The sequence below is a fragment of the Aricia agestis genome, chromosome 7 (genome assembly GCF_905147365.1).
Source record: "Aricia agestis chromosome 7, ilAriAges1.1, whole genome shotgun sequence".
Taxonomy (NCBI): Eukaryota; Metazoa; Arthropoda; class Insecta; order Lepidoptera; family Lycaenidae; genus Aricia; species Aricia agestis.
The window spans coordinates 1,806,952-1,823,515 of NC_056412.1; the positions used below are offsets into that span (position 1 = coordinate 1,806,952).

General features: G+C 41.1%; 2 protein-coding genes and 1 long non-coding RNA gene across 9 annotated transcripts; all 3 read right to left on the reverse strand.

Annotated features, from left to right (window-relative positions):
* Positions 1–110: 110 nt before the first annotated feature.
* On the reverse strand, positions 111–806 carry LOC121728633. The gene is made up of 2 exons (XR_006035849.1): positions 609–806; positions 111–171 (listed from the first exon to the last, which is right to left on the reverse strand). It is a non-coding gene; the product is annotated as an uncharacterized LOC121728633 (long non-coding RNA).
* A 742-nt stretch (positions 807–1,548) lies between these two features.
* Positions 1,549–12,076, reverse strand: LOC121728632 (tetraspanin-9-like). 7 transcript variants are annotated; one of them, XM_042116843.1, is made up of 6 exons: positions 11,967–12,076; positions 7,927–8,011; positions 7,473–7,564; positions 2,737–2,836; positions 1,903–2,157; positions 1,549–1,710 (listed from the first exon to the last, which is right to left on the reverse strand). In XM_042116843.1, the coding sequence occupies exons 2-6, from the start codon at positions 8,002–8,004 to the stop codon at positions 1,564–1,566; spliced, it is 672 nt and encodes a 223-aa protein (XP_041972777.1). In that variant the 5' UTR covers positions 8,005–8,011; positions 11,967–12,076; the 3' UTR covers positions 1,549–1,563. The 7 variants fall into 7 exon arrangements, with proteins under 7 accessions (XP_041972777.1, XP_041972776.1, XP_041972773.1 ...); XM_042116842.1 differs by lacking the exon at positions 11,967–12,076 and adding an exon at positions 11,800–11,908; XM_042116839.1 differs by lacking the exon at positions 11,967–12,076 and adding an exon at positions 8,417–8,563 and having other exon boundaries at positions 2,737–2,841; positions 7,478–7,564.
* On the reverse strand, positions 12,045–13,213 carry LOC121729018 (tetraspanin-18-like). The gene is made up of 3 exons (XM_042117400.1): positions 13,053–13,213; positions 12,563–12,647; positions 12,045–12,200 (listed from the first exon to the last, which is right to left on the reverse strand). Exons 1-3 carry the CDS (start codon positions 13,106–13,108, stop codon positions 12,045–12,047), a joined length of 297 nt encoding a protein of 98 aa, XP_041973334.1. The 5' UTR covers positions 13,109–13,213.
* Positions 13,214–16,564: the final 3,351 nt, after the last annotated feature.

A 16,564-nucleotide genomic window follows, 5' to 3' on the forward strand; every position in this document is an offset into this window, starting at 1 on the left:
ACAGTTGCAGTATAATAACCAATGAAAGATTATTCACACATAAGTTGCAGTCAGCAGAGTTTACGTAAAACTAATTTATATAATATTTTATATATCTATAAAAAAACAAGTCACAGACCAGAATCATTTTATTTTCACAAAAAGTCCACAGGAAAAGACGAGTCCCAAAATCTGAAAAAGGAAGAAGGAATATAAGATCAACTTTTTATAATGTTTATATTTTATTACAGCGACCCATGATGTCGCAAAATTAAAAATTCAAGACGTCGCGTCGTGATAATATTTTAGTAGAATGTGTAAACACGTACTGCGTACATCGTGGTCACCGGCCGCGGCGGCGGCGGCCGCGGGGGCTACACTACACGTAACGTATAGGTCTACCAGAATCCGATGGCAAAAAGTGAGAAAATAAATTGAGTCTCAAATACCGGGGTAATTGGAATAAAACATTTTGATCCTGTTTTTTCATCCAATATGCAATTATAAACACGACGGCAGCGGCGCCCACGTACACGGCGTCCTCCCGCAGCAGCCGCACGATGCGCGTGTGGTAGCCCTCCACGTACATCATGGTCGCGGCGGCGGGAGCTACACTACACGTGACGTACCATGACGAGCGCGAGCACGACGGCGACGGCGCCCACGTACACGGCGTCCTCCCGCAGCAGCCGCACGGAGCGCGTGTGGCAGCCCTCCACGTACATCATGGTCGCGGCGGCGGGAGCTACACTACACGTGACGTACCATGACGAGCGCGAGCACGACGGCGACGGCGCCCACGTACACGGCGTCCTCCCGCAGCAGCCGCACGGAGCGCGTGTGGCAGCCCTCCACGTACATCGTGGTCGCGGCGGCGGCGGCGGGAGCTACACTATACGTGACGTACCATGACGAGCGCGAGCACGACGGCGACGGCGCCCACGTACACGGCGTCCTCCCGCAGCAGCCGCACGGAGCGCGTGTGGCAGCCCTCCACGTACATCATGGTCGCGGCGGCGGGAGCTACACTACACGTGACGTACCATGACGAGCGCGAGCACGACGGCGACGGCGCCCACGTACACGGCGTCCTCCCGCAGCAGCCGCACGGAGCGCGTGTGGCAGCCCTCCACGTACATCGTGGTCGCGGCGGCGGCGGCGGGAGCTACACTATACGTGACGTACCATGACGAGCGCGAGCACGACGGCGACGGCGCCCACGTACACGGCGTCCTCCCGCAGCAGCCGCACGGAGCGCGTGTGGCAGCCCTCCACGTACATCATGGTCGCGGCGGCGAGAGCTACACTACACGTGACGTACCATGACGAGCGCGAGCACGACGGCGACGGCGCCCACGTACACGGCGTCCTCCCGCAGCAGCCGCACGGAGCGCGTGTGGCAGCCCTCCACGTACATCGTGGTCGCGGCGGCGGCGGCGGGAGCTACACTATACGTGACGTACCATGACGAGCGCGAGCACGACGGCGACGGCGCCCACGTACACGGCGTCCTCCCGCAGCAGCCGCACGGTGCACGTGTGGCAGCCCTCTACGTACATCATGGTCGCTGCGGCGGGAGCTACACTACACGTGACGTACCATGACGAGCGCGAGCACGACGGCGACGGCGCCCACGTACACGGCGTCCTCCCGCAGCAGCCGCACGGTGCGCGTGTGGCAGCCCTCCATGTACATCGTGGTCGGGTTAGGAGCGTACGTGCACTCCTGACGCTGTAATGAATTTAATAAATATATATTGTGTGTTAATAACATGTTATTATTTTATTTATTCACAATGTGTGTGGTAAAGCAAGATATAACTTGAAATGATAACATTGATAACCGTGACCGTGTATTCGAAATAAAGTTATAGAAATATTATTTTAACGTCCGTGTCCGGTGATTACAAAAGAGATACCGCACCTTTCCGGGGTAAACCTCGACGCAGCAGCTCTCCGGTATGTTGTCGTTCCAGTCCTTGTAGCTCATGACGCCGCAGCACTGCAGCTTGGCCTGGGTCTCATCCCAGGCTCGCGTGTACTCCGGCCGGGCGCCGTACCCCGGGATGGCGGCGTACATCTCCCGCTCCAGGGTCCCCACCACCTTCTCCCGGAACACGAACAGCAGGATCCCGCCCACCAGCATCACCACGAAGATGATAAACACCAGGATGTAGTACTGGAAATGACAATATTTTATTTTTAAAGTTGCAAAATAATTATGTTGGTGTTACCGGGTCGGGAGATTGCATTCGTAGTATTAGGCTCTACGGTGGGTTACACGTACATATACGTACACGGCATATAAATATTATGTGTATATGGCATGCCACGACTGTCTTTGACTTACATTTCAGAGTATCGAAATAACCCTCTTTCGGCTTCGCCCAAGTTAGCGCTGAAAGAGTAACTTTTTTTTACTTTTATATGGAATTATTGGGAAAAATTCATGACGTTGGGGTGCTTGCCCATACAAATCATTATAAAAAATCCTTCAGCGCTGGTACTATCACAGTGAACTCTTTACATGGGACACATATCTATGTGATTATAACTGTATTTATGATATATATCTAATATCTATTAGATATATACCCCAAAGTAATATCACTTCACTTAGTTAGTTTTGTTACACCCGGTATAGTAATACTTTCTAGCGAAGTTAGATGTCAAATCCCATACAGTTTTGACATCTTACTTCGCTGGAGTACCTACTAACTAGCGAATGCAATTTGACTAAGCACTCGAAAATACTGACCGTGAGCAACATGCACTTAACTTCCTTGGCGGCGCCGCAGCAGCCGAGGAAGGAGAGGATCATGGTGGCGGCGCCCATCGCGACCACGACGCCCACGGACCCGATGTACATGTTGTTGTTGAGCAGCGTGCTCGCGAACGACCGCGACACCCAGATCCACAGGCCGATCGCGAACGCGCACAGACCGCCCACCTGTTTATCATTCTTGTGTAAAGGCGTGTATTCTCTTGGATTAGTGCAAGTGCATTTATTTGATTAGTGATTAGTAAAAGTAAAGGACCTGTCGGTCGCTGTCCACATGCCTGTATTCAATTTCTCCTGGTTAGTAATCACCTGCACTAATGACACAAGAACATGTTCTCTGCAAATACTAGTGTAAAAATGTAGAGCTTAAAATAAGAATGAAATAAGAGGACGTTGGTTTTTATTCAAAATTGTTGAACAAGTACACTACAAGATGCATACGTTTTGGAACGAAGTTCCTTATCGCGCGTTGCGAAAGGGGGCTAGACGGAAAAAGTTGTGACAACACTTTAAATATTGTAAGTACTTACAAAGGTGAGAACATTGATGGCGACGAGGCTCATCTTCATACAGCGGCCGCAGCCGTCCATGGCGCCGCCCATGGCCATGGCGACTCTGTAACACACGTCCAATAATATCTTCTAATAGATAATATATAAAATTCTCGTGTTACAGTGTTTGTGCGCGAACTCCTCCAAAACGGCTCAACCAATTTTGATGTTTTCTGTGTACTATCAGAGAAGTTAATTCCTTGACAGATGGGGGACCTAAGTAGCTTGGTCGCAGCTGTGCTGCTGTGACACAAACTGACACAAAGCAACTAAAAAGTAAAAGTGAATGTTCAATATAATATATTAGGTCAGCCCTGGATTTATAAATGAGTAGGTCGTAGGTATAGGCCGCGTCCTAGGGGCGGCAGAGTCCTAGGGGGCCGACGGAAATAAAGTAGCCTGCACTCATAAACAAAAAATATAAATCCGGCACTGGGTTGTGATGCAGATAATAAAATATTTTGCTTACCTCCAATGAGTATTAACATTTACTTTGTCTCGACGACACATCTGTATACACAACATGGTTATAAACTAGTTATTTATTCAAAATTTCCATCGGACTTCTCATAGTTTAGAGTTTTCACTTTTCACACGTATCGAAGTATCAAATTCATTCGTCATTTGATTGTTTTAGAAGTACCCGCAAACATTAACTTATTTACTACCGTACCTTTATAAAATCTCAGCTTACCTATTATAAAATTATTGTACCTACTATAAACTTTAACTAAAATTAGGATAGTGAATCCGCGTGTTATTTGGCCGTGTCTCGAGCTATAATATTATATTATGTTAAGTGCCAGCAATGTAAGTCGCAATCTGTCGGCTGGACCTGAGACCACTTACATAATACTTACTTAAACTCGAATAAATCACGTAGGACCGCCATCTATTTCTTTGATAGTACATAACACACGTTTATACAATATTTTACTAAAACATAATATTACTACTAGCTGACCCGGCAAAGCTGTTTTGCCAAAAAGTAGATAAAACCAATTCTCACTTCTCAGGCCTAACGAATGTACCATCGAGGAAATTGATTCCCAGGCAGTTGACAGACCAAAGTCATTTGGTCGGATCATGTCAATTCAATGTCAATTGTGATCTGTATGTCGGCTGGGTTCGACGTAACGCGACCAATCTACGTAGATCCCCCATCTGCCTAGGAATCAACTTCTCTGATATTACATAGAGAATTACATCAAAATCGGTTGAGCCGTTTTGGAAGAGTTCGCGCACAAACACTGTAACACGAGAATTTTATATATTAGATTCTAATCATGACCTTCCTACTACTCCCTCAGCTCTTGTAGGTTATTTGTTTATTGATTGCTATTGCATCGCAGGTGTCTCACACTCGGCATGCGAATGAGCCGCCTGCGGCATAATAGAACATACAGCACAATTAGGGTTGCCACCTTTTTTCTGCAAATAACTACATCGGCTACTTTAGGTGAGAAAAAAAACGTACACAGTATAAAAATAAAGTACAATTTATAAAATTATTTGTAAGTATAAATAAAAATGAATTCTGTACTTTATTAGTTTCTTTAAAATTCGAGAACGGCTGAACCGCTTTGACTTATTTTGGTCTTAAAAAACTTTCGTGGAAGCCCAGGGAGGGTTTATGTTGGGAGATAGGTGATAAGAGATCCATCGGGTCATCTAGTTTGAAATAAAGTATTTTTGCGTACTTTATTACTTTCGTAAAGTACAAAGTACAATTGCCTGAAATAACGTACATTACTTTATAATATGGTACGGGTGGCAAGTTGGCAACCCTAGGTACAATTAACACGAGGTTAAATGTCTCATTGCAGATCAAGGTGAATGTTTTCTTGATTTGTTCTTAATACATACGAGATCCTTTAATAGCAAGTTCTTTAAGTAATACATAAAATGTTACATTCAATTTATTAATTTTTTAAAGTGGTGCCATAAAACTCAGGACCACTTCTTGCCCATAATATGTATAACTTTAGATAACAATAAGAGCTGTATCACATGTGACATGGCGAGTGTAAAACTTGTCTTTGTGTTGAATTTAGTTTTTAAAAGTCGCATGTAACCAACACATTTCACCAGTTGCCTCACATCCACCGTTCAGCTCCATAAGTTCAAGGCAACGATGGGTATCGCGAGGCTGCGATTGCGTTCTATCCTCTACTTACAACTTACAACACTCAACAGTAGCTTCATTCTATTATTTTATTACGGACAGACAGACAGACATGACGAATCTAAAAGGGTTCCGTTTTTTACCATTTGGCAACGGAACCCTAAAAATATGAACCCCTGGTACAGTCGAGAGCATGAAGTGTTACACTTTGGAAGTCTTTGCCTCGATGACGATTGTAATAATACAAGGTTCTAATGGTTGTAAGACTATATTATTAGGTATAGTTTAGGACTGAACCCAAACTTATAATATTATTATAATATGGCCTATGCCCTATACCAGGGGTCACCAAATGGCGGACCGCGGTCCGCATCCGGACCGTCGACCCATTGTGTGCGGACCGAGCATGTTCAGTGACGATCTTCGTTCATCTTAGGACTTCAACATCTCTAGGATTTAATGTCAATATATCTATAGCTTGTACCAATATTTCACGCCAAACTTCAGAGAGATATTTAGCAACTAAAAAATGGTTACTTTTCTCATTGATATCTAAAAAAATACCTTTGTAATTTCCGTTATTACCTTTGTTTAATAATATTTTTTTTTTATATAAAATGTGTGGACCTCGAAGGTTATTTCATGTCTTAAAACGGACCCCGAGCGAAACTAATTGGTGACCCCTGCCCTAAGCTCTATAGCAGCGGTTTTCAAACATTTTCGGTGGCGGAACCCTTTTGAAAGCCGAAATTTCTGACGGAACCCCAAAAGGAAAAGACGTTATGTGTTTACCCGGTCAGTGAGGTTTAGAGATCAATCCAATGGTTGCTAAAGCTGGCAGGTATGGGGAATATAATTATTATTATGAAACGTTTGGTCATTTTCCCACATCAATATCAATATTTCAATTCTCACATGCCAAATGAATTAAAGAGAATATCTATACGCAACAGTCAAAACCTTAGTCCTTGCTATAAAAATATAGAGTTTTATATTTTGATGATTAAACTTTAATTTAATGAAGAGTTTGACAGATAATGTCTGGGGCTTACATCAAAAATGAATTCTCGGAGTGCGGCAGTAACTCCCAGCTGTTGCGCGCTGCGAATATCTCTAACTAACAGGCAATTTATTATTTATCTGCTCGTTTCATAACAAAACTGCACTTTGTTGCTATCGTAATTCGTAAAACTAGGCCACACTAGGATAATATTAAATAATATAATATACCAATTACTTTTCATAATATACAAATTATTTTTAGAACAAACTCACGCTCAGTACAACATTAATTTGACACAATTAAGTAAGTAACATAGCGTATTTTACCTAACTTTACCGATTACTTAAGGTAAATTATTGTTTATCAAACAATGGTATCAATCAAACAAACTGGTAGTAGTTACGACGTAGTTACTAGTTATTTACTAGTTAGTAGTAACTGTGGTAGTAGTAGGTAAGTACACTATGTACCCTACTTAGTAGTAAGAAAGTACTTATAATAAATATGTAACAAACTATCAACAAACAAAAAAATGCCTACATCCCGTTATGACATCCAAACATGCTACCTGCATGGGGCCCTTTGTTTTTTAGTTCGTTAATCAATATTCAAATTACAGTAACGCTTGGCGCGCTTTACAAGGACCGTGAAAGGCGTATTGCTAGTCAAATATGTAACCATAACTAAAATACAGCACAAACATTAAACAGTGACTAACACAAACCTTTAACACCTTCAGGAACAATACAATCCAGTAACGTCACTCGATCATCACTTGTCAGCTTGTCACTTTACACTGCTTTCACTTCACCGACGCGCACGATCGTGCATAGCCAATATGTAACCATAACTAAAATACAGCACAAACATTAAACAGTGACTAACACAAACCTTTAACACCTTCAGGAACAATACAATCCAGTAACGTCACTCGATCATCACTTGTCAGCTTGTCACTTTACACTGCTTTCACTTCACCGACGCGCACGATCGTGCATAGCCAACTGCGACCACGACCCCGACGCCCACGGACCCGATGTACATGTTGTTGTTGAGCAGCGTGCTCGCGAACGACCGCGACACCCAGATCCACAGGCCGATCGCGAACGCGCACAGACCGCCCACCTGTTTATCATTCTTGTGTAAAGGCGTGTATTCTCTTGGATTAGTGCAAGTGCATTTATTTGATTAGTGATTAGTAAAAGTAAAGGACCTGTCGGTCGCTGTCCACATGCCTGTATTCAATTTCTCCTGGTTAGTAATCACCTGCACTAATGACACAAGAACATGTTCTCTGCAAATACTAGTGTAAAAATGTAGAGCTTAAAATAAGAATGAAATAAGAGGACGTTGGTTTTTATTCAAAATTGTTGAACAAGTACACTACAAGATGCATACGTTTTGGAACGAAGTTCCTTATCGCGCGTTGCGAAAGGGGGCTAGACGGAAAAAGTTGTGACAACACTTTAAATATTGTAAGTACTTACAAAGGTGAGAACATTGATGGCGACGAGGCTCATCTTCATACAGCGGCCGCAGCCGTCCATGGCGCCGCCCATGGCCATGGCGACTCTGTAACACACGTCCAATAATATCTTCTAATAGATAATATATAAAATTCTCGTGTTACAGTGTTTGTGCGCGAACTCCTCCAAAACGGCTCAACCAATTTTGATGTTTTCTGTGTACTATCAGAGAAGTTAATTCCTTGACAGATGGGGGACCTAAGTAGCTTGGTCGCAGCTGTGCTGCTGTGACACAAACTGACACAAAGCAACTAAAAAGTAAAAGTGAATGTTCAATATAATATATTAGGTCAGCCCTGGATTTATAAATGAGTAGGTCGTAGGTATAGGCCGCGTCCTAGGGGCGGCAGAGTCCTAGGGGGCCGACGGAAATAAAGTAGCCTGCACTCATAAACAAAAAATATAAATCCGGCACTGGGTTGTGATGCAGATAATAAAATATTTTGCTTACCTCCAATGAGTATTAACATTTACTTTGTCTCGACGACACATCTGTATACACAACATGGTTATAAACTAGTTATTTATTCAAAATTTCCATCGGACTTCTCATAGTTTAGAGTTTTCACTTTTCACACGTATCGAAGTATCAAATTCATTCGTCATTTGATTGTTTTAGAAGTACCCGCAAACATTAACTTATTTACTACCGTACCTTTATAAAATCTCAGCTTACCTATTATAAAATTATTGTACCTACTATAAACTTTAACTAAAATTAGGATAGTGAATCCGCGTGTTATTTGGCCGTGTCTCGAGCTATAATATTATATTATGTTAAGTGCCAGCAATGTAAGTCGCAATCTGTCGGCTGGACCTGAGACCACTTACATAATACTTACTTAAACTCGAATAAATCACGTAGGACCGCCATCTATTTCTTTGATAGTACATAACACACGTTTATACAATATTTTACTAAAACATAATATTACTACTAGCTGACCCGGCAAAGCTGTTTTGCCAAAAAGTAGATAAAACCAATTCTCACTTCTCAGGCCTAACGAATGTACCATCGAGGAAATTGATTCCCAGGCAGTTGACAGACCAAAGTCATTTGGTCGGATCATGTCAATTCAATGTCAATTGTGATCTGTATGTCGGCTGGGTTCGACGTAACGCGACCAATCTACGTAGATCCCCCATCTGCCTAGGAATCAACTTCTCTGATATTACATAGAGAATTACATCAAAATCGGTTGAGCCGTTTTGGAAGAGTTCGCGCACAAACACTGTAACACGAGAATTTTATATATTAGATTCTAATCATGACCTTCCTACTACTCCCTCAGCTCTTGTAGGTTATTTGTTTATTGATTGCTATTGCATCGCAGGTGTCTCACACTCGGCATGCGAATGAGCCGCCTGCGGCATAATAGAACATACAGCACAATTAGGGTTGCCACCTTTTTTCTGCAAATAACTACATCGGCTACTTTAGGTGAGAAAAAAAACGTACACAGTATAAAAATAAAGTACAATTTATAAAATTATTTGTAAGTATAAATAAAAATGAATTCTGTACTTTATTAGTTTCTTTAAAATTCGAGAACGGCTGAACCGCTTTGACTTATTTTGGTCTTAAAAAACTTTCGTGGAAGCCCAGGGAGGGTTTATGTTGGGAGATAGGTGATAAGAGATCCATCGGGTCATCTAGTTTGAAATAAAGTATTTTTGCGTACTTTATTACTTTCGTAAAGTACAAAGTACAATTGCCTGAAATAACGTACATTACTTTATAATATGGTACGGGTGGCAAGTTGGCAACCCTAGGTACAATTAACACGAGGTTAAATGTCTCATTGCAGATCAAGGTGAATGTTTTCTTGATTTGTTCTTAATACATACGAGATCCTTTAATAGCAAGTTCTTTAAGTAATACATAAAATGTTACATTCAATTTATTAATTTTTTAAAGTGGTGCCATAAAACTCAGGACCACTTCTTGCCCATAATATGTATAACTTTAGATAACAATAAGAGCTGTATCACATGTGACATGGCGAGTGTAAAACTTGTCTTTGTGTTGAATTTAGTTTTTAAAAGTCGCATGTAACCAACACATTTCACCAGTTGCCTCACATCCACCGTTCAGCTCCATAAGTTCAAGGCAACGATGGGTATCGCGAGGCTGCGATTGCGTTCTATCCTCTACTTACAACTTACAACACTCAACAGTAGCTTCATTCTATTATTTTATTACGGACAGACAGACAGACATGACGAATCTAAAAGGGTTCCGTTTTTTACCATTTGGCAACGGAACCCTAAAAATATGAACCCCTGGTACAGTCGAGAGCATGAAGTGTTACACTTTGGAAGTCTTTGCCTCGATGACGATTGTAATAATACAAGGTTCTAATGGTTGTAAGACTATATTATTAGGTATAGTTTAGGACTGAACCCAAACTTATAATATTATTATAATATGGCCTATGCCCTATACCAGGGGTCACCAAATGGCGGACCGCGGTCCGCATCCGGACCGTCGACCCATTGTGTGCGGACCGAGCATGTTCAGTGACGATCTTCGTTCATCTTAGGACTTCAACATCTCTAGGATTTAATGTCAATATATCTATAGCTTGTACCAATATTTCACGCCAAACTTCAGAGAGATATTTAGCAACTAAAAAATGGTTACTTTTCTCATTGATATCTAAAAAAATACCTTTGTAATTTCCGTTATTACCTTTGTTTAATAATATTTTTTTTTTATATAAAATGTGTGGACCTCGAAGGTTATTTCATGTCTTAAAACGGACCCCGAGCGAAACTAATTGGTGACCCCTGCCCTAAGCTCTATAGCAGCGGTTTTCAAACATTTTCGGTGGCGGAACCCTTTTGAAAGCCGAAATTTCTGACGGAACCCCAAAAGGAAAAGACGTTATGTGTTTACCCGGTCAGTGAGGTTTAGAGATCAATCCAATGGTTGCTAAAGCTGGCAGGTATGGGGAATATAATTATTATTATGAAACGTTTGGTCATTTTCCCACATCAATATCAATATTTCAATTCTCACATGCCAAATGAATTAAAGAGAATATCTATACGCAACAGTCAAAACCTTAGTCCTTGCTATAAAAATATAGAGTTTTATATTTTGATGATTAAACTTTAATTTAATGAAGAGTTTGACAGATAATGTCTGGGGCTTACATCAAAAATGAATTCTCGGAGTGCGGCAGTAACTCCCAGCTGTTGCGCGCTGCGAATATCTCTAACTAACAGGCAATTTATTATTTATCTGCTCGTTTCATAACAAAACTGCACTTTGTTGCTATCGTAATTCGTAAAACTAGGCCACACTAGGATAATATTAAATAATATAATATACCAATTACTTTTCATAATATACAAATTATTTTTAGAACAAACTCACGCTCAGTACAACATTAATTTGACACAATTAAGTAAGTAACATAGCGTATTTTACCTAACTTTACCGATTACTTAAGGTAAATTATTGTTTATCAAACAATGGTATCAATCAAACAAACTGGTAGTAGTTACGACGTAGTTACTAGTTATTTACTAGTTAGTAGTAACTGTGGTAGTAGTAGGTAAGTACACTATGTACCCTACTTAGTAGTAAGAAAGTACTTATAATAAATATGTAACAAACTATCAACAAACAAAAAAATGCCTACATCCCGTTATGACATCCAAACATGCTACCTGCATGGGGCCCTTTGTTTTTTAGTTCGTTAATCAATATTCAAATTACAGTAACGCTTGGCGCGCTTTACAAGGACCGTGAAAGGCGTATTGCTAGTCAAATATGTAACCATAACTAAAATACAGCACAAACATTAAACAGTGACTAACACAAACCTTTAACACCTTCAGGAACAATACAATCCAGTAACGTCACTCGATCATCACTTGTCAGCTTGTCACTTTACACTGCTTTCACTTCACCGACGCGCACGATCGTGCATAGCCAATATGTAACCATAACTAAAATACAGCACAAACATTAAACAGTGACTAACACAAACCTTTAACACCTTCAGGAACAATACAATCCAGTAACGTCACTCGATCATCACTTGTCAGCTTGTCACTTTACACTGCTTTCACTTCACCGACGCGCACGATCGTGCATAGCCAACTGCGACCACGACCCCGACGCCCACGGACCCGATGTACATGTTGTTGTTGAGCAGCGTGCTCGCGAACGACCGCGACACCCAGATCCACAGGCCGATCGCGAACGCGCACAGACCGCCCACCTGTTTATCATTCTTGTGTAAAGGCGTGTATTCTCTTGGATTAGTGCAAGTGCATTTATTTGATTAGTGATTAGTAAAAGTAAAGGACCTGTCGGTCGCTGTCCACATGCCTGTATTCAATTTCTCCTGGTTAGTAATCACCTGCACTAATGACACAAGAACATGTTCTCTGCAAATACTAGTGTAAAAATGTAGAGCTTAAAATAAGAATGAAATAAGAGGACGTTGGTTTTTATTCAAAATTGTTGAACAAGTACACTACAAGATGCATACGTTTTGGAACGAAGTTCCTTATCGCGCGTTGCGAAAGGGGGCTAGACGGAAAAAGTTGTGACAACACTTTAAATATTGTAAGTACTTACAAAGGTGAGAACATTGATGGCGACGAGGCTCATCTTCATACAGCGGCCGCAGCCGTCCATGGCGCCGCCCATGGCCATGGCGACTCTGTAACACACGTCCAATAATATCTTCTAATAGATAATATATAAAATTCTCGTGTTACAGTGTTTGTGCGCGAACTCCTCCAAAACGGCTCAACCAATTTTGATGTTTTCTGTGTACTATCAGAGAAGTTAATTCCTTGACAGATGGGGGACCTAAGTAGCTTGGTCGCAGCTGTGCTGCTGTGACACAAACTGACACAAAGCAACTAAAAAGTAAAAGTGAATGTTCAATATAATATATTAGGTCAGCCCTGGATTTATAAATGAGTAGGTCGTAGGTATAGGCCGCGTCCTAGGGGCGGCAGAGTCCTAGGGGGCCGACGGAAATAAAGTAGCCTGCACTCATAAACAAAAAATATAAATCCGGCACTGGGTTGTGATGCAGATAATAAAATATTTTGCTTACCTCCAATGAGTATTAACATTTACTTTGTCTCGACGACACATCTGTATACACAACATGGTTATAAACTAGTTATTTATTCAAAATTTCCATCGGACTTCTCATAGTTTAGAGTTTTCACTTTTCACACGTATCGAAGTATCAAATTCATTCGTCATTTGATTGTTTTAGAAGTACCCGCAAACATTAACTTATTTACTACCGTACCTTTATAAAATCTCAGCTTACCTATTATAAAATTATTGTACCTACTATAAACTTTAACTAAAATTAGGATAGTGAATCCGCGTGTTATTTGGCCGTGTCTCGAGCTATAATATTATATTATGTTAAGTGCCAGCAATGTAAGTCGCAATCTGTCGGCTGGACCTGAGACCACTTACATAATACTTACTTAAACTCGAATAAATCACGTAGGACCGCCATCTATTTCTTTGATAGTACATAACACACGTTTATACAATATTTTACTAAAACATAATATTACTACTAGCTGACCCGGCAAAGCTGTTTTGCCAAAAAGTAGATAAAACCAATTCTCACTTCTCAGGCCTAACGAATGTACCATCGAGGAAATTGATTCCCAGGCAGTTGACAGACCAAAGTCATTTGGTCGGATCATGTCAATTCAATGTCAATTGTGATCTGTATGTCGGCTGGGTTCGACGTAACGCGACCAATCTACGTAGATCCCCCATCTGCCTAGGAATCAACTTCTCTGATATTACATAGAGAATTACATCAAAATCGGTTGAGCCGTTTTGGAAGAGTTCGCGCACAAACACTGTAACACGAGAATTTTATATATTAGATTCTAATCATGACCTTCCTACTACTCCCTCAGCTCTTGTAGGTTATTTGTTTATTGATTGCTATTGCATCGCAGGTGTCTCACACTCGGCATGCGAATGAGCCGCCTGCGGCATAATAGAACATACAGCACAATTAGGGTTGCCACCTTTTTTCTGCAAATAACTACATCGGCTACTTTAGGTGAGAAAAAAAACGTACACAGTATAAAAATAAAGTACAATTTATAAAATTATTTGTAAGTATAAATAAAAATGAATTCTGTACTTTATTAGTTTCTTTAAAATTCGAGAACGGCTGAACCGCTTTGACTTATTTTGGTCTTAAAAAACTTTCGTGGAAGCCCAGGGAGGGTTTATGTTGGGAGATAGGTGATAAGAGATCCATCGGGTCATCTAGTTTGAAATAAAGTATTTTTGCGTACTTTATTACTTTCGTAAAGTACAAAGTACAATTGCCTGAAATAACGTACATTACTTTATAATATGGTACGGGTGGCAAGTTGGCAACCCTAGGTACAATTAACACGAGGTTAAATGTCTCTGGTTCGTGGTCGCGGCGGCTCCGACCTCCCCTCCATCCGCGAAGGCTGTTGACTGGTCACCGGACGACGCGAGTACTACCGATGACGTTCATTCATTCCTAACGCGACATGAATTCTCGCGTGTCATAATAATTAGGAGTTTTACTATAATTATTAGTATGGTAAAACACCCATCACTGGCACTCGAGCTCACAATTATGTATTACATATCGAAAGTCATTGTCGGCATACGTACCTGATATTTTCAAACAATAATCTAACCCAGCTATCCCCAACACGCGGCCCGCGGGCCGCAGCGCGCGCCATTCCTTTATTTGTGGCCCGCGTGATGTTAAACCATTTTGAAATTCACGCCCACCGGCAAAATAATGTAGTCGTCGTGAAAGTCGTGAAAATTTTTCCACTTTATTTAGAAGAACGTTATTTTTTAACCCTAAAAAATTTTTGTTGCGGCCCGCGACACCAAGACCAAAACATGTTTATGGCCCGCATGAAAAAAAGGTTGGGGACCACTGATCTAACGTATAATACAATAGGATAACTGCGAAGGACTAACGGCCGTTCCCAATATTCAATCTATCTCTGGTTTGACATACAACCGATCGCAGCTAACATTGAATTGACATAAAAATATATAATATTAAATATAATAAGTATATATCTCTAATGTCTAATGTGAGCTATTCCTATCTCTAGTAGGGCAAAACCAGAGATAGATCAAATATTGGGAACGGCCGCAAGTCGTTTACCCTATAATCTATTTACATATTATACAGCCCGTTCCGATTCATTTTAATGAAGTGTAAACAAATTGCAATTCGACAAAATGTTGATGAAGTGTAAAGAAATTGCAATTCGACAAATTGCAAAATACACCTTGTTCAAACTAACGTTCCTATTTCTTTGCAACCGCCAAGTCGCTGATTATCTCCAATCGGTAAACTATAATGTTATGTGAAATCTCAAATCAAACGTCCACATTAGCAGTCCTCCGACACACCTTGACAATAATTATAGACTAAAATATTACTTTACACAAGTTAGGAATTATTTGAATTAAAAGCAGTAAATATTATTTTATTACTTTTTAAAGTTGTTTGGCGGGTTTTTTTTTTAATTTCTTAATTTTATTTTATTTCATATTTTTTAAACTTGTGTTGGTTATAGTGCAGAATAATTCCTATCAACCTAATCATATTCTCATGATTACCATCTATCAATGTCCTTTTCGATGAGGCCGTTAATATGAGCCCAAACATGAAACCTCCACTTTGGGTTCATACGAATCTCGGTTCCTATAGAATCCAGGTGATGTTGAAGCAGCAGCATCAAGCATGTAAATATTTACTGTCTATCTACTTCTTGCTGGTTGTCCCAATTAAAATGTGCCCAAACACGAAACCTCTGCTCTAAGTCGGCGAGGAGTTGGATATCCTATTGATTACCAGGTGATGCTGCAGCACCAGGTCAACTTTCTATTAATATGACTGTGTATATGTCGCAGCCGACTGGTTTAAATAGCCGTTCAATCAAACAGCTAGCCCTTTGACTGAACAACGCCATTAAATCACACGGCTATACGTCGTTTAGCCGACTTGTTGACTACAACGTTCAACACTACAGCTAGACGACGCTTAGCCAACTGGTTTGTTTTTGTTTTGGCGGGGTGCTGCGCCCCCTGAGCCCCCCTTTTATTTGACGGCGGTCGCCGGCTGCTGCCGCAGCAAGCTCGCTGCGCTCGCTCGCCTCCCTCTGTGTTGTGGTCTAAGTTCTAACCTAACCTAACCAACTTTTGGACTTTCTGGATTGAGTTTGTTTTTGTTTTGCCGGGGGGCTGTGCCCCCGAACGCCCCTTTCGGGGGAGGCTGCGTCCATCCATTCCATAATCCTGTAATTTCTCCTCGAATATTTGTTGAAATTTTAATTCACTCGTATGTGCCTCCACAATTTTTGTCTCTTTAATAACACTTGTAAATTTTATTAACTACTTTCTTTCCGAAAAACAACTACAAACACCAACAAACACCTGCTAGTTGAAGCCATATTGTAAATAAAACGCACCTAGCGCCGCAGCGGTGCGCGCTGAACTACTTCAATTAGACGGCGGCTTTTGAATCAGCTGTAGTGTTGAACGTTTTGAGCGACCAAAATATGAATGGCG

Coding starts and splice junctions, on each gene's coding strand:
- LOC121729018 (XM_042117400.1), bottom strand. CDS start 13,108: ATGTTGTGTATACAGATGTGTCGTCGAGACAAAGTAAATGTTAATACT. Junction 12,648..13,052: donor AATGTTAATACTCATTGGAG/GTAAGCAAAATA, acceptor CGTGTGTTACAG/AGTCGCCATGGCCATGGGCG. Junction 12,201..12,562: donor CCATCAATGTTCTCACCTTT/GTAAGTACTTAC, acceptor AATGATAAACAG/GTGGGCGGTCTGTGCGCGTT.
- LOC121728632 (XM_042116839.1), bottom strand. CDS start 8,472: ATGTTGTGTATACAGATGTGTCGTCGAGACAAAGTAAATGTTAATACT. Junction 8,012..8,416: donor AATGTTAATACTCATTGGAG/GTAAGCAAAATA, acceptor CGTGTGTTACAG/AGTCGCCATGGCCATGGGCG. Junction 7,565..7,926: donor CCATCAATGTTCTCACCTTT/GTAAGTACTTAC, acceptor AATGATAAACAG/GTGGGCGGTCTGTGCGCGTT.